The 27837-nt window shown below is 47.2% G+C and overlaps 1 protein-coding gene across 4 annotated transcripts in view; it reads right to left on the reverse strand.

Moving 5' to 3' along the window:
• Positions 1–16767: 16767 nt before the first annotated feature.
• The window catches only part of ELOVL5 (ELOVL fatty acid elongase 5), a 78519-nt gene continuing 67449 nt past the window's right edge, over positions 16768–27837 (reverse strand). For 3 of the 4 annotated variants that reach the window (XM_006763195.2, XM_015563566.1, XM_006763194.2), the window contains exons 4-8: positions 25114–25191; positions 23879–24050; positions 22012–22136; positions 19493–19627; positions 16768–18633 (exon numbers count right to left, since the gene is read on the reverse strand). In XM_006763195.2, coding sequence (XP_006763258.1) covers positions 18490–18633; positions 19493–19627; positions 22012–22136; positions 23879–24050; positions 25114–25191 — 654 coding nt within the window. In that variant the 3' untranslated portion in view covers positions 16768–18489. The remainder of the gene's footprint in view (positions 18634–19492; positions 19628–22011; positions 22137–23878; positions 24051–25113; positions 25192–27837) is intronic. The other variant, XM_015563567.1, reaches the window with a different exon arrangement.

Consider the following 27837-nt stretch of genomic DNA (forward strand, 5'->3'; position numbering starts at 1 on the left):
CTAAAGGATGTGATGAAAAATTGAAATTAGCTGTAATAATTCGTGAGGCACAAGGAGGTAGAGAGGGTGGATCTGAAAAAACAATCTAAGGAAGGAGATAAGTTACAACAAAAATAGCACAACACTAGTTAACAGTGCTAGAAGCACATGGATCCTTTGCAAAGAGCAGAGCTTACTGGGGTGTTGTTTTTTTTGTTTTGTTTTGGGTTTTTTTGGTTGTTTTTCTGTTATATATCAGACCATCTCAAAAACGAAACTAAAAATTTAACACACGCCATTTAAAAAGCAAGATTGTATTGGCATTGACTAAGTTGGTCCTGTAGGGCCTCGCTTGACGTTCCGGGGTGGAAGGTGGTGGTGGGAGCCGGATTCCTTGCAGAGCCCCAGAAGATGTTTGCAGGATTTGGCAGGAACCTGGTGAAGGGAGGGCAGCCTCGCCTTGGTTTGGTGGCTCCTGGTTGAAGAACGAAAAGGAACGGGGCATTTGTGTCCTTGCTGAGCGCTGGCTTGGGTCGGAGGCCGGAGCATCAGTCCCAGGGGCAGTTTGCGGAAGATCCTGACCCAGGTACGGGGATCCAAGCGAAGGTGCACCCTGAGCTGTCGCAGCCTCGGCACGCTCTTGGCATTTTGGACCATATCATGCTTTGCTGGGGGGAGCTGTCCAACGCATTGTAGACAGGTTAGCAGCATCCCTGCCTCTTCCCACTGATGCCAGTAGCACCCCTTCCCCGTGTTGTGACAAACAGAATGTCCCGAGGCGTTGTCAAATGTCCCCTGAGGGGAAAATCGTCCCAGTTGAAAACCGCTGGTATAGACGGAGAACAGGTGAGGGGAAGCCGTGAGCCAGCAGGTGGAGCCCAGGAGCCTGGAGAGAGACTCAGCTGCAAGGGCAGGGCAGGAGGGGCCCTTTTATGGGCCTTTTGCAGGAGCTCTGGGCTGGCAGGGAGCCAGCAGGATGGGCAGGCCCGGTTGCATGTTGGTCTCTAACTTGGCTGTGGCAGCCTCCAGGTCAGCAGAGCTCAGGGACAGTTTGTTCAGGGGTTGCACCCTGTCTATTGTCCGTTTGTTATGCAAGGCTTCAGAAGGCAGCTCACCTGGGTAGGTGATATGCTTGTGTGCAGGATAAACAGCTCGGGTCCTATATCTTGTTCCGCTTCATCTAGGTTAACTGTCAGTGCTGAACACTGCTTTGTAGAGGGGGGAGGAAGGACTGTGGAGACAGGCCTCCACAGGCTGATACAGGCCAGGGTATGCAAACTAGACAAAGTGCACTCCTGGTGGATGAATTAGAAAAGGTGCCCCTGCCGGTGGGGTTCGGGGGTGTGGTTGGGTGCAGGGCTAGGAGAGCAGAGGGCCCTCACTCACCTGCAGCCCTGGCCCCGCTCAGCCGGGCGCTCTGAGCACCTGTCGAGCTCACAGGGTGGTCACACTGCATCTCGCACATCTCGGGAGACAGAGGTTTGCACATGCAAACCTTGGGGTCAGAGGTGCCACTGGAGAGCCCTAGCTAGGAGAGGCCCTCAACTTTCTCACCAGCAAAGTTTCCATGTCAATACAACACGTGGGCAGAAACAAAGGCAGCAGGTTCTGTAGGAATGAGTAAAAGGTGGTTTAGCATATTCTAAGGGAGGAAGAGCAAAATGGTGCTGTTTCCAGCACTGATGGCCCCAGCTGGGCCTCCAGTTTAGGACATGCTGCTCCCCAAGGCAAATCCTGATTTGCTGCGTGCGTGGACTCCCTTCGGTGACCCGGGAACATCAGCAATACTGACCCTCTTCCTAGGTGGCCTGGATGTCATCCTGCCAAGGGACAGAGAATGAGATTCCAAATCAAGAAAACTCATGAGGCTCTGGCCCCAGCTCAGTTGGTTAGAGTGTTGTCCTAATGTGCAAAGGTTTACGGTTCCATCTCCGGTCAGGGCACATACAAGAATCAACCAATGAATGCATAAATAAGTGGAACAACAAGTCAATCTCTCTCTCTTTCTCTCAAAAATCAGTAAGACAAACAAACAAACACTCTCATTAAGTGCAGGTGTTCCCTGTTAAAGATGAGACCTTGAAGCAGCGGGCCCACCCCTGGCATTTGCAGGCCGGGGCAAGAGTATGAATGGAGGCCCACATATCTGATGTCCAATATCTAAATAAAATTTCTTCATCCTTGTACTTGGGTAAATATATCTTCATAGCAACAAAGCTGGGCGGGGGTGGGGGGGGGAGTGAAACCTATGGCTTTATATAACTGAAAAGTTGGCAAAAATTTTTAAATAACTGGATTTCACTATTATTGTACATTTGTGGGTGTTCTGTTAACTGGCTGACATGTTTAAATGAGCAATGAAATAAATACATACGCAATTCATGTATAATTATTTACTTATCCATAAAATTAATGTTCCTTGTTTTAATTTTGGCAAAATCACTGCTTATGTTGTTATATTTTCACATAAATTGGGTCCTATTAATGTTAAGGCCAAACAAGATTACCTTTCTTAAGTCTTAGTTTTATTTTTTTAAATTTCAGTTTGTAGAAATATTACTCTGTAGAGGCAGCAGTAGTTGAAATTATCAATAAAATTCTTAAAGTAAAACTTTAATTTGGGGAAATGGACCATGGATTTTATATATCAAACATTGTAATTGGATCTCATAGGCTATATTGCCATCACAGACACTGTTACAAATATCTTAATTTTATCCTAAATCACTATCATGTATATCATGATCTTCAAAATCTCTTCACACTATATATTTTTAAAAAATCTAGATCCACATAGTATTGTAATGAGATGATGTCATGCTTCATGCATATTATGTGTGCACCTACACATACAAACATTTAAGAGAACCATGAGCCCTGGCCAGTGCAGCTCAGTTGGTTGGACATCATCCTGTCCACCGAAAGGTTGCTGGTTCGATTCCTAGTCAGGGCACATCTCTGGGTTTTGGGCTTGATCCCTGGTGGGGTGGGGTGGGGGAGCCTGCAGGAGGCAGCCAATCCATGTTTTGCTCTTACATTGATGTTTCTCTCTCTCCCCCACCCCTCAAAAATTCAATTTTAAAAATTTTAAAATCTGACACACAAAAAAAGAGTAACATGAACTGTTGTGAATACTGTGCTAATTCATGAGTAATTCCAGGCCATACATTGGAAGTTGGAGAAACCAGAATCTATTGCCTGCAGGCCGTGGGAGAGGAGGTTTTGGAGCGCTAATTCTCTCTCCTCCCTCCGAGGAGCTTCAGCTGCCACAGCCTCCTCCCTCTCCAAGGAGGTGTGTGTACCTCACATCAGCTCTAGCACACCCTACACACCTTGGTTCACACCTTTGTTAGCTTTCATTTGGAGAACACAGGGCAAAAGGCAGAGGAGTCCTTGGGACCTGAATGATGTTAGTCACTGCCGATGGACAGGTACTCGGGGCTGCAAGCTGCATGTGCCTCAGGGCCTTCTAAAGTGGGCCCAGGACCCCTGTCCCATCTGCAGCCAGTTTTGCACTGTTGGTCAAGTAGGCATGTAAATAGTACGTAGTTTGTGGGTGAATAGTGCCCCCCAACTGATATGCCTACATCCTAAGCCCCAGAACCTGTGAATGTGACCCTGTTTGGGAAAGGGGTCTTTGCAATTGTGTTACATTAGGAATCTTGACTTAAGGTCATTCTGGATTATTCGGGTGGGCCCGGAATACAATGGCAAGTGTCCTTATAAGAGATAGAGGAGAGACAAAGCCAGAAGTGGAGAAGGCCGTGGGAACGTGGAGGCAGAGAGTGGAGTTCTGCAGCCGCCAGCAAAGGAATACCGGCAGCCCTGGAAGCTGAAAGAGGCAAGGAAGGATTCTCCCCTAGAGCAGTGATGGCGAACCTTTTGAGCTCAGCGTGGCAGCATTTTGGAAAACTCTAACTTAACTCTGATGCCGTGTCACATATAGAAATTTTTTGATCTTTGCAACCATAGTAAAACAAAGTTTATATTTTTGATATTTATTTTATATATTTAAATGCCATTTAAAAAACAAAAATCAACCAAAAAAATGAGTTCGCATGTCACCTCTGACACGCGTGTCATAGGTTCGCCATCACTGCCCTAGAGCCTTCAGAGGGAGCATTGCCTGCCAACACCTTGACTTCAGACTTCTGGTCCCCTAACTGTGACAGAATCCATTTCTGTTGCTTTAAGCCACCAAATTTGGGGTAATTTGTTATGGCAGCCTTGGGAAACCAGGGCTAATTACAATATTTACTAATAATGTTAAGCACTTTTTGAACTTGACTATGTGCCAGGCACTCTGCTAAACCCTTTTGATAAGTAGTATCTCATTTAAACCTCACAACAGCCTCATGAGATAGGTGCTGTTCTTATCCTCATTTCACAGATGGGCAAAGTGTGGTTCAAACAAGCCAAGTCGCTTACTCATGGCCATGACTAGGAAGCTGGGATTTGAACCCAGGTCGGCCTGATTCGAAGATCTCCTTTAAGCACCAGAGGCCTCCTGCCCAGTCATACACCCAGCTCCACAGAGACCAACCCCATGTTGGTGGATTCTAGCTGTTACATGTTCTTTGTCCCTTACTTAAAAAGGGGCCCAATTCTTTCAGCAGCCTCTCTCCTGGTCCTTAGAAGTTTCCCACCACCTCTGAAGTGAGATAAGTTACAACCGGCCATTCCTCTGACTGACTCAGTAGGTCCTGGGAACACGTTTCTGTCAGAAGGAACATGTTAGGCACACGCAATCACACATACTTCTTTGTGTCTGCTCGGTCTCTGGATCATTCGGTTTTATTTGCAGATGTTGCCAAGATGAGTCAGAAATCTGGAGAAACTGTGTCCTTGGGGAAGGGCAGTAGTCAGGATGGGATTTTGTTTCTGCGGATTTTGAATTTGTGTGAAGACTAGCTCACTGTCCTGGGAGAAAAGGTTAGAAGGAAAAGTTTGTTTTCCCAAGACTTAAAATTTGTTTTCTGAGCTCACTGTTATCAGAACATCAGCTGGATGCTGGCGATGGCCTTCTCTCTTGGAGATTAGAAGGGCTTGGTCTATTTATTTATTTATAATTATTTCATTTTATATATATAATTGATTTCAGAGAGGAAGGGAGAGGGAGAGATAGAAACATCAATGATGAGAGAGAATCATTGATCAGCTGCCTCTTGCATGGCCCACACTGGGGATTAAGCTTGCAACCCAGACATGTGCCCTGACTGGAACCTCCTGGTTCCAACCACTGAGCCACGCCACCTGGCTTTTTATTTATAACTAGAGGCCCGGTGCACGAAATTCATGCACAGGTAGGGTCCCTAGGCCTGGCTGGTGATCAGGGCCGATCCGGGCCTTCTGGCTGCCAACCGCGGCCTTCCTTCATTCTGGGCCACCCCCTGGTGGTCAGTGCATGTCATAGCGAGTGATTGAACTCCCAGTCTCCTGGTCGGGGACACTTTGCATATTAGCCTTTTATATATAATTTTCCCCCTATAATTTTATATATAGATTTTCCCCCCAATTACAGTTGACATTCAATATTATAATTGTTGCAGGTGTATAGTATAGTGGTTAGACATTATATAACTTAGAAGTGCTCTCCCATAAGTCTAGTGCCCACCTGGCACCAACCATAGTTATTACAATATTATTGACAATATTCCCCGTGTTGTACTCTACATGCTGTGACTATTCTGTACCTTAATCTAGAAGGGCTTGTTCTTACCTGCTGACAAGCCCAAAAACTCTGTGTGGGGTGGGGGACTAGGTCTGGATGTATTGGTTACTTTTATTTTTCTAGCCTTTATTTCTTTTCTTTCAAACAAAACCTACCCCATTTTACAGGTGGAAACATTGAGCCTTGGTGAATTGGAAGGGTTTTCTTCAGGAGAACTCGCCGGACAGACTTCATTACGAATGCCGTGCCTGCCTCTCAAAGCACCAGTCCATTGAGTGGAAACCAGGGCTGTTACACAATGAGTTTGGAGGCTAATTTTAAAGCAAGTCGCGTGTCCCTCCTCTTGCTCTGACCCAAATATGACACAGGAATTCGAAGTTGCTCGCAAGGAAGCCCAGAATCGGTCAGGAGGCCCTACAGGGCAATTCGGTTGATTACGGGACTGCAAGCCTCGTTTTTCAGCCCCCGTGAGGCTGCTTCACTCGGGGCTCCTTTGCTGGTCCAGTCGGGGCACTCCCCACGGGACCTGAGGGCAGCGCCAGGCCTGGGACTGACCTGGGGGCATTGTTCTCTGTCCCCAGGTTTCCAGAGCAGTAAGGAGATGTGGATCTAACCTTGCTCACAAAGAGGGCTTTGTACTGTGCCGGCCAATGACAGTTAGCAAGGTTTGAAATCAGGACCAAAGCATCCTCTTTTCTCTTCAGGGGCTGATGGTGAAGGTGCAGGACAGCGGGCTGCTGCCAATCCTCAAGGCGGCCCAGGGCTGAGAAGGCTTAGTGCAGGCAGAAGGCGCTGGCCTCGGAAAGTGGAAGTTTGCCCCGATTTCGCTGCTTCCTGTCCAAGGCTCCTGTCCACAGTCCAGGGGCCCTGGGAGCACCCCCTCTCATTTCTCACCAAAGCCTGCTCCTGGAATCTTTCACTCACTTCAAGGAGAACGGACAAACTTCTCTTCCTGGGAGCCTTCACATCTTGAAGACTTAAAGGAAAAGTAATGGGTCTCTGTGCATGTTCAGATGCCAGCGAAGTTAGGTGAGAGGGGTGGGGCCCGCTCTGGGGGGTAAGGATGCCAGGGGCTGGGCAGGAAAGTCCGGGGAAAGCAGGCTGGGCATTTCAGAAAGAGGCAGAATCATAGAAAGAGGCGGATGAGGGAAGTGGTGGATGAGGGAAGCGCTGTGAGTTAAGGAGGCAGCAAGCAGAAAACCCTGAACTGAAAACTCATGTTGGAAGTTATCTGCCTTTTCCCTCAAGTAAAAGACTCAAGAAAAGGAAGTATGTATGCAAAAACACATTTATACTTCCAGCCATCCAGCCGCCATCCATTCATCCATTATCCACCCATCCACCCAAATGAAATTTTAATTATTATATTCCTGGTACCAGAGAGAGAGCCAGGAACAAGTTATCTAACGTTTCTCTGTGCATAGAACCATGGAACTTTCTATTTGACTAGTGAGTGAGGCTAACAAAGAAATATATGTCATGTGCCTGTTAGTTTTCTGAAAAAAAAAAAAAAAATGAAACAGGGTAAGGAGATAAGAGAGTAGATGAAAGCGAAAGGCTGTTGGGGTGGGGAGAGTGTCTGGATGAGGTGATTAGGAAAGACTTCCCAGGCAGGGCTAACAGATTTAGCAAATAAAAATATGGGACCCAGGTAAATTTGAGTTTCATATAAACGACGAGTATGTTTTCAGTATAAGTGTGTCCCATGCAATATTTGGGACATACATGTACTAAAAACAATCACCTGACTGAAATGCAAATAGAACTGGGTGTTCTGATCTGATCTTGTGGCTCCTGTGGGGCTCCCCCTCCTCCTGGGAAGGAGACGCAGAGTGTTCCAGCAGAGGAAGCAGGAAGTGCAAAGCTTCCCAGGCAGAAACGAGCTTGGCTTGTTCAGGAAGAGCCCCGGGTGGCTGCAGGAGAGGAGGGGGAAGGCATAGATATGGCCCCACAGAGGTGGGTAGCGGCTAGATCACGTGGGGCTCCGGGCCCGTGTTGAGAGTTTGCCTTTTATTCTGCCCTGTGGAACTTCGAGGCACACCTTCTGCACTACAACCACTCATTTCCACGAAGATTCCAGTTTAGTATTGGTTCCCCCAAAGCAAGTACCATTAACATTGCTTTAAGACCAGATTTTAAGATGGGAGAGTAGGTTCCCCTGCCCTGGGGGGATGTGACTGTGTTTCCTTTAAAGTCACCTGACCTTCCTTACCTCCTTCCATCTGATTCACTGTTATCTTCAGTTTTCCTAGCACTGGATAGAGCCTTTTCCATTGTACCAAAAGAAATGAGCTTACAATGCTACTGTGAGAGGAGCCGGAGGGATTCAAATTCTTACTAGTGTGTAAATGACTACCAGGAAGTATTTTCAAAGTGAGAAGAAGAGAGCATGTAGGTCAAGGAAAGATGGGACAATAAAAAAGGGAAATTTGGGGTGCTGATCTCAAGTGCTGGCAACTGGGGCAGTTTGCCTAGTTGTGACCCTAAAGCTGAATGTTGGCTAAACAGAAAACCAGTTCTCCCCCTTTTCTGTGTTGAGATGGCCAGGAATCTCTCATGGAAGAGAGATTCAGAACCAGGCTGGCTGCTAACTGATACTGCCAGATGGCAGAGCAGTCAAAATATTTAGCTGCAAAGCCCACGCTGTGTTTGGGAAGAGGCTGAACGTGCATTCCCGCCGCAGACCTTAGTGGGCTCCTGTCTGATGTTTCCTGGCTCCTCTGCCATTGCCTCCGTGACTCACAGAGTGACTCACAGCTCGTCTCCAGCAGTTTGCTCCTGGCTACGATGTATCTATCAGAACCAGCCTGCCCCCAGCTTTCTAGTAAAAGATCCCCTATGTTGAAAAGAGTTTTGACTGTATTTTTGAGAGAACGGCCCTACCGTACTTTCCATGTAATGTGGGGTTCTTTGGACCCAATACTAATCCCGTGAGGTGAACAGAAAAGCAGCTATGCCCTCTGTTATAGGTGGGGGAACTGACAGTGAGGGGGCTGTCTCACCCAAGTTCCGAGGGGCAGAGCATGAACTCGGACCTTTGACTTGTTACCTCATTTCAAAATTATTTGCCCGGCCGGCGTGGCTCAGTGGTTGAGTGTTGGCCTATGAGCCAGGAGGTCATGGTTTGATTCCCAGTCAGGGCACATGCCCGGGTTTTGAGCTCGATCTTCAGTGTGGGGCATGCAAGTGGCAGCCAATCAATGATTCTCTCTCATCATTGATGTTTCTGTCTCTCTCCCTCTCCCTTTTTTTCAGACATATATGAATATATTTTAACAGATTGGGTAAAAATGTGGTATGAATGCATTGGTAACTTGCTTTTCCATGTAACGGTGTTTTCATGACCATTTTCTCACATCAGCAAAAGTTTTCATGGCATGTTTGATCCACAGAGTACTATCTGTTACCCCCTAGAGTGCCAGGGAGCGCGATTGCGCTCCTCCTGCAGTGTCCAGTTCTAAGTCTGCTTTTATTAGTGATGATGATATTGCTAAATATGTCAATTCTTGCTGTGAAGATGATGATTTTGTGGAAGATATTGAATATGTAACTTCATTTACTTGCGATTCATAATTTTTTCCTAAACTGCTATAAAACCAGCAAAAATGCCTTGGCAATTTTAGCCTAGTTCCTAGGATATTGGTTGGCACTCAAAGGGTTAACCTAACTGTAAGAGGACAAAGGGAAAGGCCACACACATTTGAGACATTTCAGGAAGCACTGACTCAAGCAGAAGCCCAAGTCATGTTCCATGAGGAGACGAGGCCAGGGTACTGATGGGAAAGGGAAGGGGAATGATCACATCAGTAGAAGGCAGGCATTTCTATAGCTGCAGATAAGCCAACACAGTGACTCTAATCCTAAAGAATGTTATACATTTTCCTGTCCAGTAGTCATCAGTCCAATAGTCAAAATATCTGCGTTCATGTTATCCCTGCAAACCCTGTCCGAAGGTTATTTTGCTGTTTTGAACATTCCAACATTTTCAGGCCTAAGACGTGCAAGGCGGTTCCTCGGGCTGGCAGCTCTGGCTCCGTTATCAAGTGGCTCCGTGTATATTATTGTTCACATACCCTATGAATGATGTGCCCAATGTACTTCACCCATGGGGACTTTCTAGTTGTTACCAATGTTTAAATGGTAAATATCACCACACCGGGCAGGCTTTGTGATGCTTCTGCTAAGTGAGTCGTCTGGGCCTCGGTTAGAGGAAAATTAAAAGTAGGGGAAGAAACAGAGAAAGTGCATGGGCATGAGTCTGGCTATTGTCTGTGGAAGGGAGTGAAGTGAGGCTGCGATTTCAAGTGTCTCCTCTGTGAAGGTCGCTTGCTCCCACTGTGCTCTCATTCCGTTCCTCTCCCTGGGCTTCCATACTATTCCTCATCGCCTTGCATCCCCTCCGCAGCTCCAGCTCCTCTCCACCGGGCCTCGCTTTCCCCTGCAATCCTCCCCATTCCCTGTCCCCGCCTGGGGACCCACCTTTCAGCATGTTTCTGTGTCTCGACTCAGTGTCTGAAAAGTTATTCCTAAAAGCAGCGAACAAAGAATCCTGTCACCGCTCAGCCTGTGGGTACACTGCACACCCAGCTCTAACTGCCCCGGGAAGTGGAAGTTCAGTCATTAATGGTGGTGTGACCACTGGGTTTCTTTCATTTCTTTGCTGGACTAAGCTACTATCCCCCCATTCCCTCCTCATCAGGCATCATCAGTCTCAGTTCTAATAACAACTTAGAAAAAGTTGGGATGATCATTATCCCCAGGCTATAATTCCAGAAACAAATATGAGAGGTCATAAAATCAACCGAGCGCCTTAAAGAAAAGCGTCTGATTTGTTGCAGGATTCCAAGAATGGTTCCCGATGCGGTCCTTCACTTTCACAATGATTCCCGTCTTCCGTTCTAAATCCGAATGGCACAGAGCAGCAGAATTTATACGTTGTTCATCAGAGAACAGACAGCTCGTTAATCCTTAACATGGGTGGGATTTCACTGCTCATCATCATACCCTCCATTCCGAAATATATCTGGGTCCGCTTTTCTGAGACGACTAAGATGTCTTATTGATGCACTCAGGGCTATTGAAAAACTGCCCTTCTTGTGTGTGACCCCGTTACAGCTTCCCCCTCCAAGAGAGGGTTCAGGGAACATCTACACTCATCTCATGCTCATTCACTCACAAGTTCATGTTCAAAATATTTGAGACTTTCCTATGTGCCAGGCAAGAGAAAAAGCCCTTGTCTTCCAGGAGGGAGACAAATAAACATTTAACAATTCAAATGTTACAAAGAAAAACAAAGCGAAGTAAAATGGAGTGTGTGTGTGTGTGTGTGAGTGTGCGTGTGCCACCATCTGGGGAGGAGCAGCAGGACAGAGGCCTCTAGACAGGAAGGGCCCCAGGAGATGTCCAGCAGAGGCGAGGGCGGCTGAATGCACTGAGCGAGCGAGGGATAGGGAGGCAGACCCGAGGGGCCCTGGGGCCAGCCGCGGGAAGGCGATGGGTCATGGAAAGATGCAGGACATTATTTGCGGTGAAGCAATTATCTAGAGGTGACTCCAAGGCAGAGGGAAGCTAGTGGCCCCAAGGGGTCCATGCCCTTTCCCACGTACCCCTCATGACAAGCTGGAAGTATTTAGGGCTTCTGGGGCGAGTCTCTGGGTCCTGCAAAATGGTCACACAGCTGCAGGCCCCCCTCTTGGCGGTTTTACAATTCGGATGAGCTGTTCTGACTTCCTAGGTCTACTAGGAGGAGACTTTTACTGGAAGCTGACTTTATTCCTGCTATCACCACCTCACATCACCATCAACTGTGACGTGGGGATCATAGTAATTCCTTTTGCGTTCCCCCTGTAGACCATGAGATCTGTATGTATTTTCTCCAATCCCAGAGAATGATGCTGAGTTTTAGGTGAGGGAACGTGACAAGGTCACACTGTGCTGCAGTCAGATTGGGTCGCAGTAATGAGGGACCATAGACTAGTGGCTTATAAAGCATGGACATTTATTTCTCACAATTCTGGCTGAATCTGAGATCAGGTGCCAGCATGCCTGGGTCCTGGTGGGGCTCTCTTCCAGGTTGCAGGTGGCTGGCTCCTCATTGAATCCTCACGTGGCACACAGCAATGATCGCAAGCTCCTGTGACTCTTATAAGAACTCTACTCCCATTCATCAAGAGCTCCACCCTCATGACCTCCTCTAACCCTAATTACCTCCCCAAGCCCATCTTTTAATATCATCACACTGGGGGGCAGGGTTTCAACATATAAATTTGAAGGGGACGTGAACATTCAGTACAGGACACATGGTTATTAAGTGATGGTGGGATTTAAATTCAGATCTAACTGGCTGGAAAGCCTGTTTTTCTTACTCTGCACCACATTGCATAATCCTTCCTGAGTACTTCCGTTCATTCATCAAAACATTTATGGATCAGCTGCTGTGTGTTTCACACTGCGCCGGACACACATTAGGGATGCGACACAAATAAGAGATAGTTCCTGCCCTCAAGTGTCTTGGAACCGAGTGGGCTACTTGGAGTCCTACTACATCTCCCAGAATGGAGTGAGGTCATAGTGCAGACACACCCTCCCAACACACACACCGTTTCAGACTTTCTGAAGTGAAGATTTGCCTTATTCTCATGGAAGAACCTTGCCAGCTGCCAGGCAGGGTGTGCCATCGCCACGCATGAACAGCATCCATTGACCTACTTGTCCTCGGGTGACATTGGTGCTACCGTTCACAGTCGAATTTCACTTACATTTGGATCCTTGATTGTCACTTTAAAAAATCATCAGACATAACCCTATGATAAGTTAACATGACAGGTTATTAATGCACAAGCCTGCCCGTCACGCATGGGCAATGCAATTGAGGGCAGCAGCAATCGCCAAGTCCCTGAGTGCCCACACAGTCGGCAGAGCCAAGTGCAGGACCCACTCATGCCATGGCGAGGGGCTGTCCCTCGGGTGGAAAACAGTCTCTACACAGCTTCCTGGTGACTTTCTAGAGAAGATGTGACACTTCTAATATCTTACTCAGTTCAAAAAGATGAACTAGCAACTTAAACACATACGTAAAAATTCCACTGTCCTTCCTTATGCCTCAGAATAATCACTAAGATTATTCTCAGTGTCAGTATCCTGGTTGTTTCCTTCAGAATAGTTCCTAGAATTTATAATTATTTTGTTTGTCTTTCAGAATGAGGTTATCTTTTCATCATTGTTTCCCCAGCAACAGTTTACCAGGACTCCTAGGGCAGAGGGCCAGAGCGCTATGTGAACGGTACAGTGAGCAGCCAGGTGGGTCAACCCTTGGCCATGTGGCCTTCTACATGACTGGCAACCTTAGCACTTCATGAGGGAGTATGGGAAGGCATAAAGTTGGCGGAATTGGGCCTTGATGGTTTGCTACAAATAGGCACTTCTCGGATCAGAAACATTGTCAAGGGGAAGGCATACAATTTGTCTTGATTAAAACACTGTCAAATTCATCAATCAGGGAAATCCACATGTATGCCCATTTTTTTTAGGGTGTTTATGTTTTCCCTTCTTTGTTAAATTTATTGGGGTGACATTGGTTAATATGGTCATACAGGATTCAGGAGTGGGCTTCTATGTTACAAGATCTGTATATTGTACTGTGTGCCCACCACCCAAAGTCAAATCATCTCCTGTCACCATATATTAGGACCCCTTTCACCCCTCTGGCAACCACCACACTGCTGTTTGTGTTCATGAGTTTCATTTTTCTATCCTACATATGAATGAAATCTTATGGTTCTTAGCTTTTTCTGACTAACATTTCACTTAGCATAATGCTCACAAGGTCCATCCATGTTGTTGCAAATGGCAGTATTTCGTCCTTATGGCTCAGTAGTATTCCACTGTGTAGATGCCCATTATGTGAACAAGAATGCCAGTGGTTATATTGTTAACAATAGGGCTCCAAGTTTTCAGACTTCAAATGCCATGTCTGGTGAGGACGGATTTTCAGAAGGGCCGAGACCCCCCTTTACATCTGCCCGTCAGACAGAGGATTCCCATCGATTCATAACTCAGACGTGAGCCCCACGTCTTGGCACAGTCACCTTCCTGCTCCTCCTTAGCAGGAGGGCATCTGGGCAGGAGGCGTCACTAAGGATGAGTCTGTGAGGCATAATTACTACTTTTCCCATGGACTCTGAGCAACACTCTCCTCGTTTCATCAATGAGAACACCCAAATTTCACCCTCTTCCTCTTCACCTCATTTTAAAAATAAGCAATTTCCCCATACACACAATAGTTCAGGGACACGTGCTCGCACTGAGTCAGCCTTCAGCACATTCACTCATGCCTGCAATGCTGTTTCCCAAGCAACCTTCTGTCACCAACTACTGAACCCAGACTGGCTTTGCAGGCTCAGATTAAGCCCACGCCTCACAGAGCTCTTCTCCGTACCTTGCTAGCAGAGTTCTCTCTCCTGGACCCTTATAGTTGGTTTCTGTCCATCGCATGGCACTCGCCACAAATTATACAGTGCTGAAGGTGCCTGTGGGCATGTTTGATCCTAATGTAGCAAAGGCTCCTGAGGGACTGAAGCCATTTCTCACAGACCCCGGTTTGCTCCCTACACCTGGCTCAGTCCTCGGTACCAAGCGCTCTCCCAGGGGAGCAGGCACATTCTTCAAAGGTCTGGTCAACTCAAGAACATATATGGGCAACAGAGGGGACAGTAAGCCCTGTTCAAGAGAGTCTGGATGATCTGGGAAAGGGGATAACCATGTGACTAGACCTCTGCCCCCAAAACATTATCAGTGACTGGTTCCACTCTGCTTGTTCTGCAGCTTCCAGTTGGGAGCCCAACACGTCTCGCAGGACCTTGGACCACAAGCCCGGTACAGGTACCCCACACAAACTATGGCAAAAATCAGCCCAGGAACCTTCTCCCCTTGGGTGAGTGCCATAAGTAGGTTGGCATGGAGAGGAGAAGAGCTCCTAAGAATGTCAAGGATGACAAAAATGCATTTTAAATGTTCGGAATGAGAACTAGTGGCTGGTGAGAACAAACAAAGGCAAACATGATCATCCCCCCCATCAGACCCTCTTCTCCAAATAAAGAGTGTAGAGAACAGCCAGGTTAGCATCTGAAGTCTCAGGCTGATGAGGGGATAGTAGGAGACATCTGTTTGAAATGAGTTCAGAGGAAACACATCCAGACATGGAAACAACCTGTGGGTGGTGGCTGTATCACTGTCGGAACTCGGGGAGAAATAACGAAAAGAAGACCAGGGACTGAAGACACCACCCTGTTTACCAGAGGGGAAATGAAGTAGATTCCGGGCACTCCAGAATGGTGAGTTAATGGTAAACTCTGGCCAAATCTGGAATATAGATGGTGAGCATTTGGACGCCTAACGATTGCTGGTTTCTTTCCAACTCCTGATTCAACAAAGAAAGCATCACACCAAGCTAACTTCCTTCCCTTTCTGATAGGATTGCTGGAGCAACCAGCCAAGGAAATACCAGTAAAACGCTAGCTGAGAGTGTAGAGACCAGTGAGGTGGATCGAGCAGAACACAATCGTGAAGGTAACAGATTACACTTCAGTAGTTTACTCTGTGCTAGAGGAGGTTCCAAGGGCTTTTTGTATCCTTTATCTATTTAATCCTCTGTGATGTAGGTACTAACATTATTCTCATTTGGCTGACGAGAACACAGCGGCAAAGTAAAAGCAACGGGTCTCAAGGTCATGCAGGTAGGATTCCAAAACCAGGCAATGTGACCCCCAAATCCTGCCTCTCACATCAGGCAATCCTGCCTTTCCACACGAATGGCAAGGCTGATAAAGAGGGGAAATGGGAACATCCCTTTTCCGTACAGGTGAGCGAACGTGCCCTCTCACTTCCACACAGGAGAGGGGAGAGTGTGGGCACACATCTTGCCTTGCTCTGCCCTCTTACCCACTCACTTCTCTGAGGGGAGGAGGGCGATGTTCTGATTGCCAAGACTGGGCAAGGCCACTGAGCACACTCTCTCGGCACAGTAAGGTCATCAGGGCAGAATTTGACTACAAGGGGAGCTTGTAGTTTAAGTGCGTAAATTCCAGGGCTGATAGTCCAAGTATTTTCATTACCAGTTCATCACCAGACCAGCAATGAGAAGAGAGGCAGGCCATGAACCACCGGTGTGGCTGGCCCAGCCCTGGTAAGTAAACAGGGCTATGAGCCAGGGTAGTTAGCCCTATTGTGATCTCAGCTATATCAATCCAGTTGTCTCAGTAAGAGATGAGCTATTTTGATTTCCACTAGTTTGACTTCTATGTCCTGTTTTTTCCATTTGTTCTGGACTTAGGGGAAAGACAGGATATGATTAATCATCACCAGCAAACCTCCAACTGTCCTTTGTACTTTTCAGATAATATCCCAAATACCAAATGCAGTTTCTGACGACATTTTAGCCAGTTAACTGCCACGCATCCAAAACAGAAACCATCCTGCTGGCGTCTATAGACGCTTATGGCGTACAAAGGGTTAAAGGTGATATTGACAAACTAAAAGGCACTCAGAAGCCTGGGTCAAGCCTACACAGGAGCCTGTGTGGTACGAAGCAGATGGAAGGAAGAGGGGCCCCTCATGTCATCACTCCCATGGTGGACATGGATGGACCCGGAAGTCCACAGTGGGGTGGGCTGGGAAGGGCCAGGATCTGGGACAAGAAATGGTCTTTGGCAAAGAAAGTGATACAGCTTTGGGACCAGGGGCCTCAGTACTTTAGAGGAGGGGTCAACAAACCAGGTATACTGTCTGGCTCTCTACACTAAAGACATGCTCTGGTCTCGACTTAGGAAAGTAACTTTAACAGCCTGGAGAGTGAGAGAGGGAGTGGGAAGAGAAGGAAGAAAGGAAAAAGGAGTGTTCTTAGAGCCAGGACCTTTGTGGGAAAAGGCAGAAGAAGGAATTAGGGAGGGACCACCACCATGCCTTTCTGTGTGGAGATCCCTCCTCCTGTGAGCTGGGCAAGGTAACCTTTCACATCAAATTACTGACATCTGTCTGCGTGAGTTCTGCGAAGGTGAAGAGAGTGGATTTCCCCCCAAATCTTTCATAATTGGCAGCACAGAAACAATGTAGAACACAAGCACAGGTAATCAAAAATGTTTTAATGATTAATGTTCGGACCTTTTGCAACAGTGTGGGAATATCCAGATGAGCTAAGCACACTTTGACAGCACACTACCGAATGTTATAGTTTCTGTTTGAAATAGGTAAAGACTTTCGCAAACTAGTACCTAGGAAGACACACATTTACAAATATACATGTTCTAGATTTGATCAGGTAAATGTAAACAGATGCTGTGACTCCTTCCAAACAGAAAACCCACAAGACTAATAAGAGAACCACCTGGCTCCCTAAAATACGAATGTGCAAAATTAAAGCATGATATTTACATAAATACCAAACCAACAATTCGTTTATACATTGTCAATGACTTTCTAAGATGGTCACAAGTGGTTCAAGGAATATTTTTTCCTCCAATGGAAAAGGTATTCAAAGACTGACTTCCAACACTTTAAAATGACACACACAATAGTCCGTATCTGTTTGACCACTGCCTCCTCACAGGTGTGAGACATGACTTTACAAGGTACTCTATTCTTTTTAAACAAGCGGTTCTGAACAAACCTTTAGATTCTAAGCTGAAAACACGACAGGTGCTGTTAGATTTACATTAAACAAATGATCTCTGTCCAATTTCCCAGCTCTCTTATGCTACAGCTATCTGTTTAATTTTACCTTACATTTTTCTTTTTTTTTGGAATGTCCTTTCCCCCCTTTATTAATTTTGGTAAGCGAGGCACATTTTAAAAGGAAGTTTGTGTCAAAACAGATAGCAGTACAGAAATCAATCTTTGTCTGGACCCTGGCAACCATGGCTCATCTGTGGGAGTCCGTCACATGTTACACAATCAGTCCTCCCGCTTGAAAAGTTGATCTCCTCTCTCTCACGAGTGGAAAAAGCAAAATGGGCTCTGTTTCCCGTATAAAAACACTTAGCACTTCAGAAATGACACATGGCCTACGCATCCTACACACTTCCTAAAATCTTGAAGATAAAGAATATATATTTAAGTTTCATCAAGACTGCTTTAGAGCTCCCCCCTTTTTACATTATTAATAGTGGCACTCAAAATAAAAAAATAAGATCTGTTAAAAAGTTAAACTGACTGTTCCACTAGATTTGAGTCTGCCTGATTTAAAGCCAGTATTACAAAACCGAAGGTGCCGTTTCTGATTTCACACATACAAGTCACCTGAAAATGTGTCACACGCTAATTTCATAAACCACGGTCTTTGATTTTTCTAATCAGAGCTATTGAAAATGAATCAAAACTTGAAACGTATCCTAATTTAAACTAGTAAGCTTTGGGCCCTGCTTTTTAAATTTTAAGGCATGTGTGTTTCTCTACTGTAACACTGTACAAATTTACAATCACATGCATGATCTACAGTAAAAATAAAAACACAACAGTTTGGATTACAGTGTTTTCAAATTGTGAATCACAATTCAGCACCTATCATGTTATAACTAATAAGGCAACAGCAGTGTCGTATACTACAATAACACTCCCTCCGCGGCATGGCGCGGGGGTCGGTGAGAGCCCAGAAATGTTAAAAATCTTATGCCTACTTGTCTAAATCTGAATACATTTCCTAGGGGTTTTGAAGTGATGAAAGAGGTCCTACATGAATCACACTATTGTAGGCCGGACTAGCTACAGCAGCTGTTAGAGCATCGGGCACAACGCATACTGTGCTTACAATCAGACGACTTGGTTGGGAGGTTTGCAACTCTTCGACCTCAATCCTTCCGTTGCTTCCTCAGCTTCACATTGTTTTCCAGGGATGAAAAGTTGTTGGTGTGTCCGTTGGCGGCGGCCAGGGACCCATTCTGGTGGTCCTTCAGGTGCTCTTTCCGCCGGGAGGATCCCTGCTTGTTGTAAGTCTGAAAGACACAGGGCAGATGGCAGCACGTGGCCGTGCTATGCGAGGGTGGTGCCCCAACACCAACCTAGTTTCCCTGCAGGTATGTGTGAATCAAGGTACAGGGGAGCACAGGGAAGAGGAATCGTGGCTGAGCTGCCAGGTGGCTGTGAGACACGACCACGTGCTACCGCCCGAGCATCTGTGGCCTCTGTCCTTGCTCCTGACCGCCTGTGCCTGCCCTGGAACAGATACTGCCTACGGGAGCGGGAACACACGTCATCCAGGGGTGATGGAGGCAGGGGAACCAGCAGTGGCTGCAAAGTGGTCAGACTCCACCGGAGATCATCTGCCCTAAGTGGACCCCTCTGTGAGCAAGAACCTGCATTACATCATGCCCTTGGAAATGAGCTGAGCGCCAAACGAGAAGTGGATGTGCAAGAAAACTGGGACAAAGGGCAGATTTCTATCTATAGCTGATGGACTGTAATGGAAATTTCTTTGGACATTTAATTTAGCTGTGAGGTTCAGAGCAGCGGGGCTGTGAGACTTCTGGCTGAAAATCACCTACCACATGTCTGCCGCAGGTCTTAAGGGAAGTGACACAGGAACCTGCTTAACAGTTTTGCCTTTCCATATAAATCCCAAACCTCCCTTGCCCAAAACCTAGAACTCAGGAGGTCCGGAACAGATTTAGCATCCTTTACATTAGCAGGGACCCTCCCCTCCCAAAGGCAGGGGCTGCCCTGCCACCGTGACTAAGTTAGTGCCCACTGCCCGGCACACAGCAGGGCGTCTACCCGCCCCCCTGAGATGGACAGACAGCGGCCTCTGTTGATAAAAGCCCCACAGCCCAACTGCCACCGAGGAGGGAGACGTACCTGAATGTAGAAGTTTGTGAAGAGAGTAATCAGGGAAATCATGTATCCGATTTGGAAATATAACCAACCAAGAGGGAATGAACATGGCCAGATGACCCCGCAGGTGGTCTGTATGATTGTCAGCACAAACTGAATCTGGGGGAAACAGAGGACACAGTGAGCCTGGGGCACAGCCGTGGACAAGGAGCCATGCCAGACTGGCTCCCTACCCTGCACCCCCCACTTGTGAATTACACTCATCTACCTTTCTGTAGGGACCACCAACACGAAGCAGACACTACACTCATCCCAAACTATCTTTCTGTCTTATGTGCATTCTTCCTCCCCTCCAAGCTACTTAAACCACCTTTCCTGAAATTCAGGGAATAGTTAACAATACTATCCTGTGCATTTGAAAGTTGCTCAGAGCACTTAGTTCTCATCACAAGAAAAAACCCCTGTAACTACACGAGGTGAAAGCTGTTAACTGAACATACTATGGTGATCATTTCATAAAACACACATATTATCAAATCATTATGCTGTACACCAAGCATGTCAAACTTGTGGCCCGTGGACCGCATGTCTCGTTTATTTGGCCTGTGTTAGCCTTTGAGTTTGACATGCTTGCTGTACACCTTTAACTTATACAATATTTTATGTCTCAATGAAGCTGGAGACAAAAAGAAAATGTGAAAACAATAACCACCACCAAAATACACACTGAAACTTCAGGGACATAGTAGAGAGAGATGCAAGTTGTTTTTTTTAGGGAGGAAGGGAGTGGGGCGCATGCGTAAAGGGAACCAGTGATGTCACTGCAGAATGTCTGATCCCGCTGGGCACGTCCCCTATTCCTTGTCTCTGTTCCCTTTAGGTTTGGTGAAGGCGACAAGTAGATTGGAACTCTTATCAGGATATAATGCGAAGTCCATAGAGTGTTTTTGATGAGTGAGTCTTGAAAAGCATGTGGGTGCTTGGGAACCCGAGGCAAGGGTGTCAAAATAAGTGTGGCTGCTGGAGGAGCATCTTCAGGAAGAATAACACAGAGGGTGGGGCTCTGCCCGCTGGATTTGGGCCCAGCTACCAGTGTTCCTAAATAAAAAACTGGTTTCTTCTTTTTCTTCTTCTCCTTTTTAAGGTAAGAACTCTAGGTTGAGTCATAACTAGGAGAAGTGCTCAAAATAAACCTGGGCAAACTGGGTGCGACCTTCTGCCCCAAAGGGCAGAGCCTCCTAGGAGGCCAACTTCCCCGGTCGGTTCTTTTAAATTCTGCTTCTGCGGACCTGCAGCTGTGCGGTCCTCCTCGCTGCTCTTCGAGTTTAACAAGAAAGTGAAGGAACAATTATCCTTCCTGGGGGAGGGGGTGAGGAAAAGCTCACAAGGACTGTAGAGCCACCAGCAGGAAGTGATAATGAAATGCCACACACATCAGCAGCTCAGCTCTCTGATTCGTTTTCCCAGATTGTTATTTTTAAATTTTGAAAAATCTCTATCAACTTGGAGGGATCTGAACCCGCTTGGTTTCTTTAGAAAACTGTGTTAACAGACAGGGCCAGGTCCAGGGTTTAACGTCTAAGTTTGTCCCCCGTCCCCCCTCCCCCCATTGGCTAGTTCGGGCCTATTGCTTCAGGGCCCTTTCCTGCAAAATGGAGATAACATGAGATCAGGCTACCGGAACAATTCCTGTCAAACTGCTTGCTTATACTTAGCATGAGTGCCCGACATCGTCGATTCCACAAATGTCAGCGTGTATCATTAGTAGCGATTGTATTAATGATGAGTTTGTGGAAGAATTCATGAGCAGAGAGGAATAGGGGTCTATACAATACTGACAACTAGGGAAGCTTAACGAAAGGACGGTGAGAAATCAGCAGCAGGTGTGGACAGCTGCTGGTGTCCCGGGCATGGCGAACCCTGGGAGGGCTTCAGAGCACAGCGGGTGTCATTCTCACCCCAAGGCGCTCCATCACCCAGGAGCTGAGAGGCCACCGCATCTGCCTTAGCAAATATCCTCGCTGCCTACTAAGCTACAAGCACCCTAGACTCATGCCACTCCACGGCTCCTTCTCAGACTCCTGGGAACATAGGCAGATAGCTTTCACTTTGGACTCTGGATTATAGTTAGAAGACCTAGACCAGGGGTGGGCAAACTTTTTGATTTATTCATTTCAAACGGGCCGGATCCGGCCCGCGGGCCATAGTTTGCCCACGGCTGACCTAGACAGACACACATATGCACACATGCTTTGTGCACAAACTAAGAACAATGACTGGACGTGAAGTCAGAAAATTAGCTTCTAGTCCTCGTTCTGCAACTCAACGAGCTGTACACCCAAGGGCACCATTGCGCCATCAATTAAAATGAAGAAAATTCCCTGCTCTGCCCACTTTTAATTGGAACAAATGAGAAAGGGTGGGAAAGGCATAGTGTGGGTGCTATTAAACAACAATCACGCCAGGAAGGCAGCAAGAGCACCCCCAGGAAGAGCTCTGTGACCCCCGCAGCGACTGCTGGGGACAGAGGCCGAGTGACTCACCAGCTGCCCCTGAGTGATGTACTTCTTCCACCAGAGGTACGGACGCATGGAAGGGACAGAAGACAGACCGTAGTATGAGTACATGAGGACGTGGATGAAGCTGTTAAGTGTGGCACCAAAATAAGCTGTAGGGACAGAGAGGGTTTGGAGAGGAGGATGCATCAGTGTTTTATACATAACAAGGAATAAAATAAAACCCAAGATTCTTTTTAAATCTGAAAGTCAGAGGATTCTGAACAGGGGCCAGCAAACACTGCAGCAGCAGTACTCAGACGTGTGACCGGAATTCAATTTCCACATGGCCGGGCAGCCATCAGGGGCTCCAAGCCCACGCTCAGTTGTAGCTTCCAGGTGGGCATCTAACAGCCGCCACGACAGCACCTGCCCTGCTCCGACACCTAAAGGCTGTGCCGCCGGAGCCTCACCCACGACTGAGGCAGCTGCTTCTCTCTGCAAGCCCAGGCCCCAGGCTGCTGTGCGGAAGGCTTGGGAAGACAGCGATGGGCGCTGTGCTCAGAGCTGAGCGTTGGAGAGGCCTTTGAACTCGCTTCCTAATTAGTCTCCAGGACTGCAGTGCTGAGGCCATATATTTTTATTGCTAATACGGATAAGAGTCCAGTCCTTAGAGATGAAAGGCCCGCCTTTATCACATGATTTTTAATTTCCAATAGGATTTACAAGGTTTGTGTTTTTTTTTAGACTCTCTGTCCTCTGCCTCCTCCACAGCAGGCAACCAAAGCCGTATGGCTTTTCCCCGTGCAGTCGGAGGTGAACAAAGCTGGGGTCAGGGAATGAGTCTGTACCCCTGGCTATGACAGCAGCTGGCTGTATGACCCTGGACAAGTCACATCCATTCTCTGGTTGTTTCTCATGGGCCAGCTTAAAATCTGATTTTAAAATCTTAAAATCATCCTATAAGTTCTTGGAAAATGTAAAACACTCTTCAAAGGTAATGAGGTGCTGTTTCTGTGAGAAAGTTAAGTCAGTTAATCCTCGGCCATAAAGTATCGATGGTGAGAAAAGAAACAAGACTAGTGAGGGTCCTATACCAACCCTCCTACCGACTCGGTTTTCTCTTCAGCTGAAAGGAGCTGTATGTGGGAAGTCCTGTCTAGTTCTAAAATTCTATGACTGTGTGAATCTTGGTGGGCCGACTGAATTAAAGGCAGTGCTATCCCAGGAGAAAAAAAAAAAATGAGAATCGGCTTAAAGGTTCCAGTCAAATCTGTCAGTGATGAATGATAGGAATTTTGACCGGGACATTTGTGAGAACTCCCACACCAAGCCCGAAGGTGACACCTTACTCTCTGACGGTAATAGCGGAGTTCCGATCTCAAGCTTTCCAAAGCCACCCACATCCTGCTCAAGGTGTTTCATGGAACGTGAGGGTCATGACATTAGGATATGTGCAGATTCCCTGATGCAACGCATAGCAAAAGCTCTATTTCATAACTAGCCTTTTCTCTGGCGCTCCCTTCAGGGTGTGAATGTATCTTCCAGGCCTGCCCGCCAGTCCAACATCTTCCACGTGGCAGACAAGTATTAGAAATAGCCTGGAACTGCCGCCCTCATGGCAGAGAACACTGTCCCTGTTTCTTAACATGCCCCAGGCTGGGGATTTACTATTTCATTCCTCCTTCCCAAATCAGCACAGACCATTCACTCAACTAGGAAAAGGTCATGGCTGCGTACTGAGCGCATAGGCCACACAGACTCTCATTAGAAGCATCCCGGACACAACACTCCAGTGCTTGACCTAGAAATCTACGGAAACGGAATCTACGGAATCTCCTTGCCTACGAGCCTTCATTTCAATTCGGAGTTTTTGCTCACACCTGTCCCCAAGCCCCCTTCACGTGAGACTCACAGTGGCCACAGGGGACCCAGTTCATCACGAACCACCAGATGTTCAGCATGGAGGCGTGGTGGTAGACATGCAGGACCGTGATCTGGTGGTTGTTCTTGCGCAGGATGAAGAAGAAGGTGTCCATGAACTCGATGAGTTTGGAGAAGTAGTACCACCAGAGGACACGGATGATCTAGGACAGTGGTCAGCAAACTCATTAGTCAACAGAGCCAAATATCAACAGTACAATGATTGAAATTTCTTTTGAGAGCCAAATTTTTTAAACTATATAGGTAGGTACACTGTTATTAACTTAATTAGGGTTCTCCTAAGGCTTAGGAAGAGCCACACTCAAGGGGCCAAAGAGCCGCGTGTGGCTCGCGAGCCACAGTTTGCCGACCACGGATCTAGGAGGAAGGGCATCCATGTTTCTCTGGGACATCTCCTCTGACACCTTTCCCGACACCCCAGAACCCCATGCTGCTTCGAAGAAGTCTGAGCGCCCTGCTGGCCCCTGCAGACCGTTGGTTAAAGCCACTTGCTGGTTGCTCAGAAGTGGCTTTATAACCAAAGAGCACGGTGTGGGGAGGTTTGAAATAACAGCAGAGAAGGTTTTAAAAGGCCCACTGACACCCTTCAAGACTAAAAAACAGGGGCTTCATAGTTCGAAACGCTGGAGTCGGCCTGTTTTCTTCGGAGCCTGCGGAGCCATCGGGACAGAAAAACCACCTGAGAGGGACTCCTGACTTCAGGGGCTGGCGTGGGGTGGTGACAGGACATGAGGCCAAGAAAAAAAGGAACTGGAACTTCAGTGTCGGGTCCTCGCCCACCTGAATGTGTCACAAGGTGCTCTAAGGAGATGGCTGCCCCTGCAGAGCTCGCTTCAGCCTTTTATGTCAGAACAAACGCAGGGAGGGAGTCAGAATCTGACGGCCGCCACGCAGAGGATGCTCAGAGGAACAAACATTACTCTATGATCCCATTTACATAAATAATGCATAACTATGGGTAAATGCATGCATTTTCCCCCTGGAAACTGTTAATAGGACTTACTTTTGCAGAGAAGGAAACTTTAGTTTTCATTTTATACCTTTCCATGTTGTTCAAATTTCATTATTATGTGTACATACTGTTTTTTAAGGTTCTCTTAAAAACGTCAACAGGGATGACCTGGACAGTGAGGTTATAAGCCGTTTTGTCTTTTGTGCAATTTTAAATTTAAAAAAACGATTTAAAGTAAAAAAGAGGGACAGTACCTTCATATCTGCTTCGCCCGCACTGCGTGTACCCTGACAGAAGAAGTTGTAATTGCCTTCCCATACTCCTGTCACCAACTACAAAAAAAAGAAGAAGAAAAACCAATTACCAACACTATCAGAACATTAGAGCCCTGATCAATGAAAGTTCATTAGTTTCAGAATCACTGAAAATTGACCTTGGGCTGGCTGAGGCAAGTTTGCCCTGAGCAAAACACATAATGACCAGGGAGTGTGAATAAAGCTTAAGTTGAAATGACTTGAGCCTCAGTTTCACAAGGGATGGACCGGTGACAGAAGGAAGAGTGCACCCGGGAGCAGCTGCAGTTTTCTAAGCTGCTTCTTTCCAAGCTGACTTCCTCCAGAGTCCTTGATTCCTGAGGCCATCACAGCACCCTGCCAATTCCAAGGCCTCCACAAACTCAACCGCAGGCTCCCAGCCCTGCCCCCAGTGCCTCAGGGTACATCACTACACAGCCTTTTCCTCAGCCACTGCTTCTTAAACCTGTGTCCAACCAGAGTCACCTCAAGGGCATATTACCACACAGATGGCTGTCAGGGTTTCTGATCCAGCAGCAGGCCACCTGGGGTGGGCTCTAAGAATTCTTATTTCTAACAAATGCTCACACTTTGGGGAAACACTGCTATAAGTCTAGGGTCATTTAGTCCAGCCTCATCATTGTTGAGGCCGTGTCATCTTCTGGATCCATGCGTTAGACCTCTACAGACTGAGGAAGCTGTGCCCATTCCTCAGAATTCACCTGCCGCAGAGTGGGAAAGAACCCCAGAATCGGGGTGCAAGCTCTAGGTTCAGCTCACTTTGGGGGCCTGTGTCCTCATGTGCCCATAGTAAGGACACCTGGCCTAGAAGAGACCCACAGACCCACGCCAACGTTCCAGAGGAAAGGTCTGATTTGACCACCCTGTGCATGTCCACTGTCTACTACGTTCTAGACAAACACTCTCGAGATGCTATTCTTTGTCCAGGTAAACTGTAGGTCCCTGCTTCCTCCTAAAGCCTAGGGCAGCCTCGAATGTTCCTGGTGATGGTGCTGCTGGTGGCCAGTTGGCACCAGATGGGGAGAAATTTGAGGTGGCCTGCCTTGTGCCTGATCTCATCCAAGTGTCCAACCCAAGGACTGGCCCTGGTGCTCTAGGTGCGTTCCCCAGTCCGGCTGCATAAGCACCGCATGGGAACGTCTAAGACACACAAACTCTTGAGCCCACTCCAGACCTTCAGAACGAAAAGTCTGGGGATGGACCATCAAGGCAGGGCCTCCAAGTCCTGGATCACAGAACCTTTCAGAGCCTAATATTGTGGTTTACAAAGTGTGGTCCCAAGTCAGCAGCAGCAGCAGCGTCACCCAGGAATTGGTTAGAAATCGCAAGCCCCATCCCATACTTCTCACTGAGTCAGAAATTTCTGGGTGTGAAGCCCAGCGGTGCGACAACAGGTTGGTTGCTTTCCAAGGGATCGGATGCAGTTAAAGGGTAAGAACCACTAGCCGGAAGCTGTAGTTCCCATTCTAGCTGCATAACTGGATCACATGGGGAGCTTGTAACAAGTGCTAACTTCTAACCTCCTCCAGACCATTAAACCAGAGTCTTGAGGAGCCCTTTACAAATCTCTCAAGGTAATTCTGATGTGTAACTAGGAGTGGTAACCACTGATTTCGAGCTCCTTAACTGCAAATAAGAAATGATTCGCATCCCAGTGCCTTGAGAAAGATATAACTGAGAACACAGGGCTCCAGAGCCTCCCCCACACTCCTGCCTTTGAGCAGAGTTTAACGGGGGGGGGGGGGGGGGGGGGAGGTGCTCTCTCAGGGAACAAAGGATTGCAAGGGTCTAAAGACACATTGCTAAACCTTCCCCAAGTCAGAGCTCAGAAGTAAATCCTGGCAGTGGGTGTAGCCACTGAACCCCCTTGCTTAGAACCTGACTATTCCATTCACTTCCTTTTGTTGCTTCCTTCTACTTTGTCATCTTCTATACATAAAAAGCATTAAGAGTTAGCACAGTTTTCCATGGACACAGGTCAACCAGACTTAGAGTACAGGAGGGGAAGCATCATCCTATGATGGAAGCACGGGGATCATAAGGCAGAAGAAGAGTGCCAGGCCCAGGAAGGAAACCTTCTCCATCCAGGAGGCCCACGACCAACTAGTCCTTGGTTGTTTTTACTGTAAAAAGGCAAATTGGACTAAATATCTCTAAAGGTTCCGTTCTCATTTTCTACAATCTCTCTGTTAAGATTTCTTCATCTGATCTTTGAAAGACCAGCACCCACAAGGTAATTTATTAGAAGGTATATTATCTTTTTGGTCTTATACAACTCTCTAAAGTTATGGCCAGATAAGCATACTACATGCAGACCTATCAGAAGTCCCAGGAATCAAGATAAAAAGCCCGAGTCCAAAGTGCAGTTGGGAGAAGTCTTACAACTAAGGATAGAAAGAAGCCACATCAAGACTGACAGGAGGGGCCGAGGCATCGAACGGGTTGGTCTCACACCCACGTGTGGTGGATAAAAATCAGGAGGGATATCTTGGCTGCAGAGGTCCCACCAGAGGAGCAAGGGGTCCCAGTCCCACAACAGCCTCCCTCCTCCCTCCCTCCTGCCCCATCCCAAGGTTCCAGAGCTGGAAAGAGAAGTCCCCATAACTTTGGGATGTAAAAACCAGCAGGGATTGAGGCTGAGTGAGATGGAAGGCTTCTGGAGTC

Source organism: Myotis davidii, unplaced genomic scaffold (assembly GCF_000327345.1).
Source record: "Myotis davidii unplaced genomic scaffold, ASM32734v1 scaffold1497, whole genome shotgun sequence".
NCBI classification, from domain to species: Eukaryota; Metazoa; Chordata; class Mammalia; order Chiroptera; family Vespertilionidae; genus Myotis; species Myotis davidii.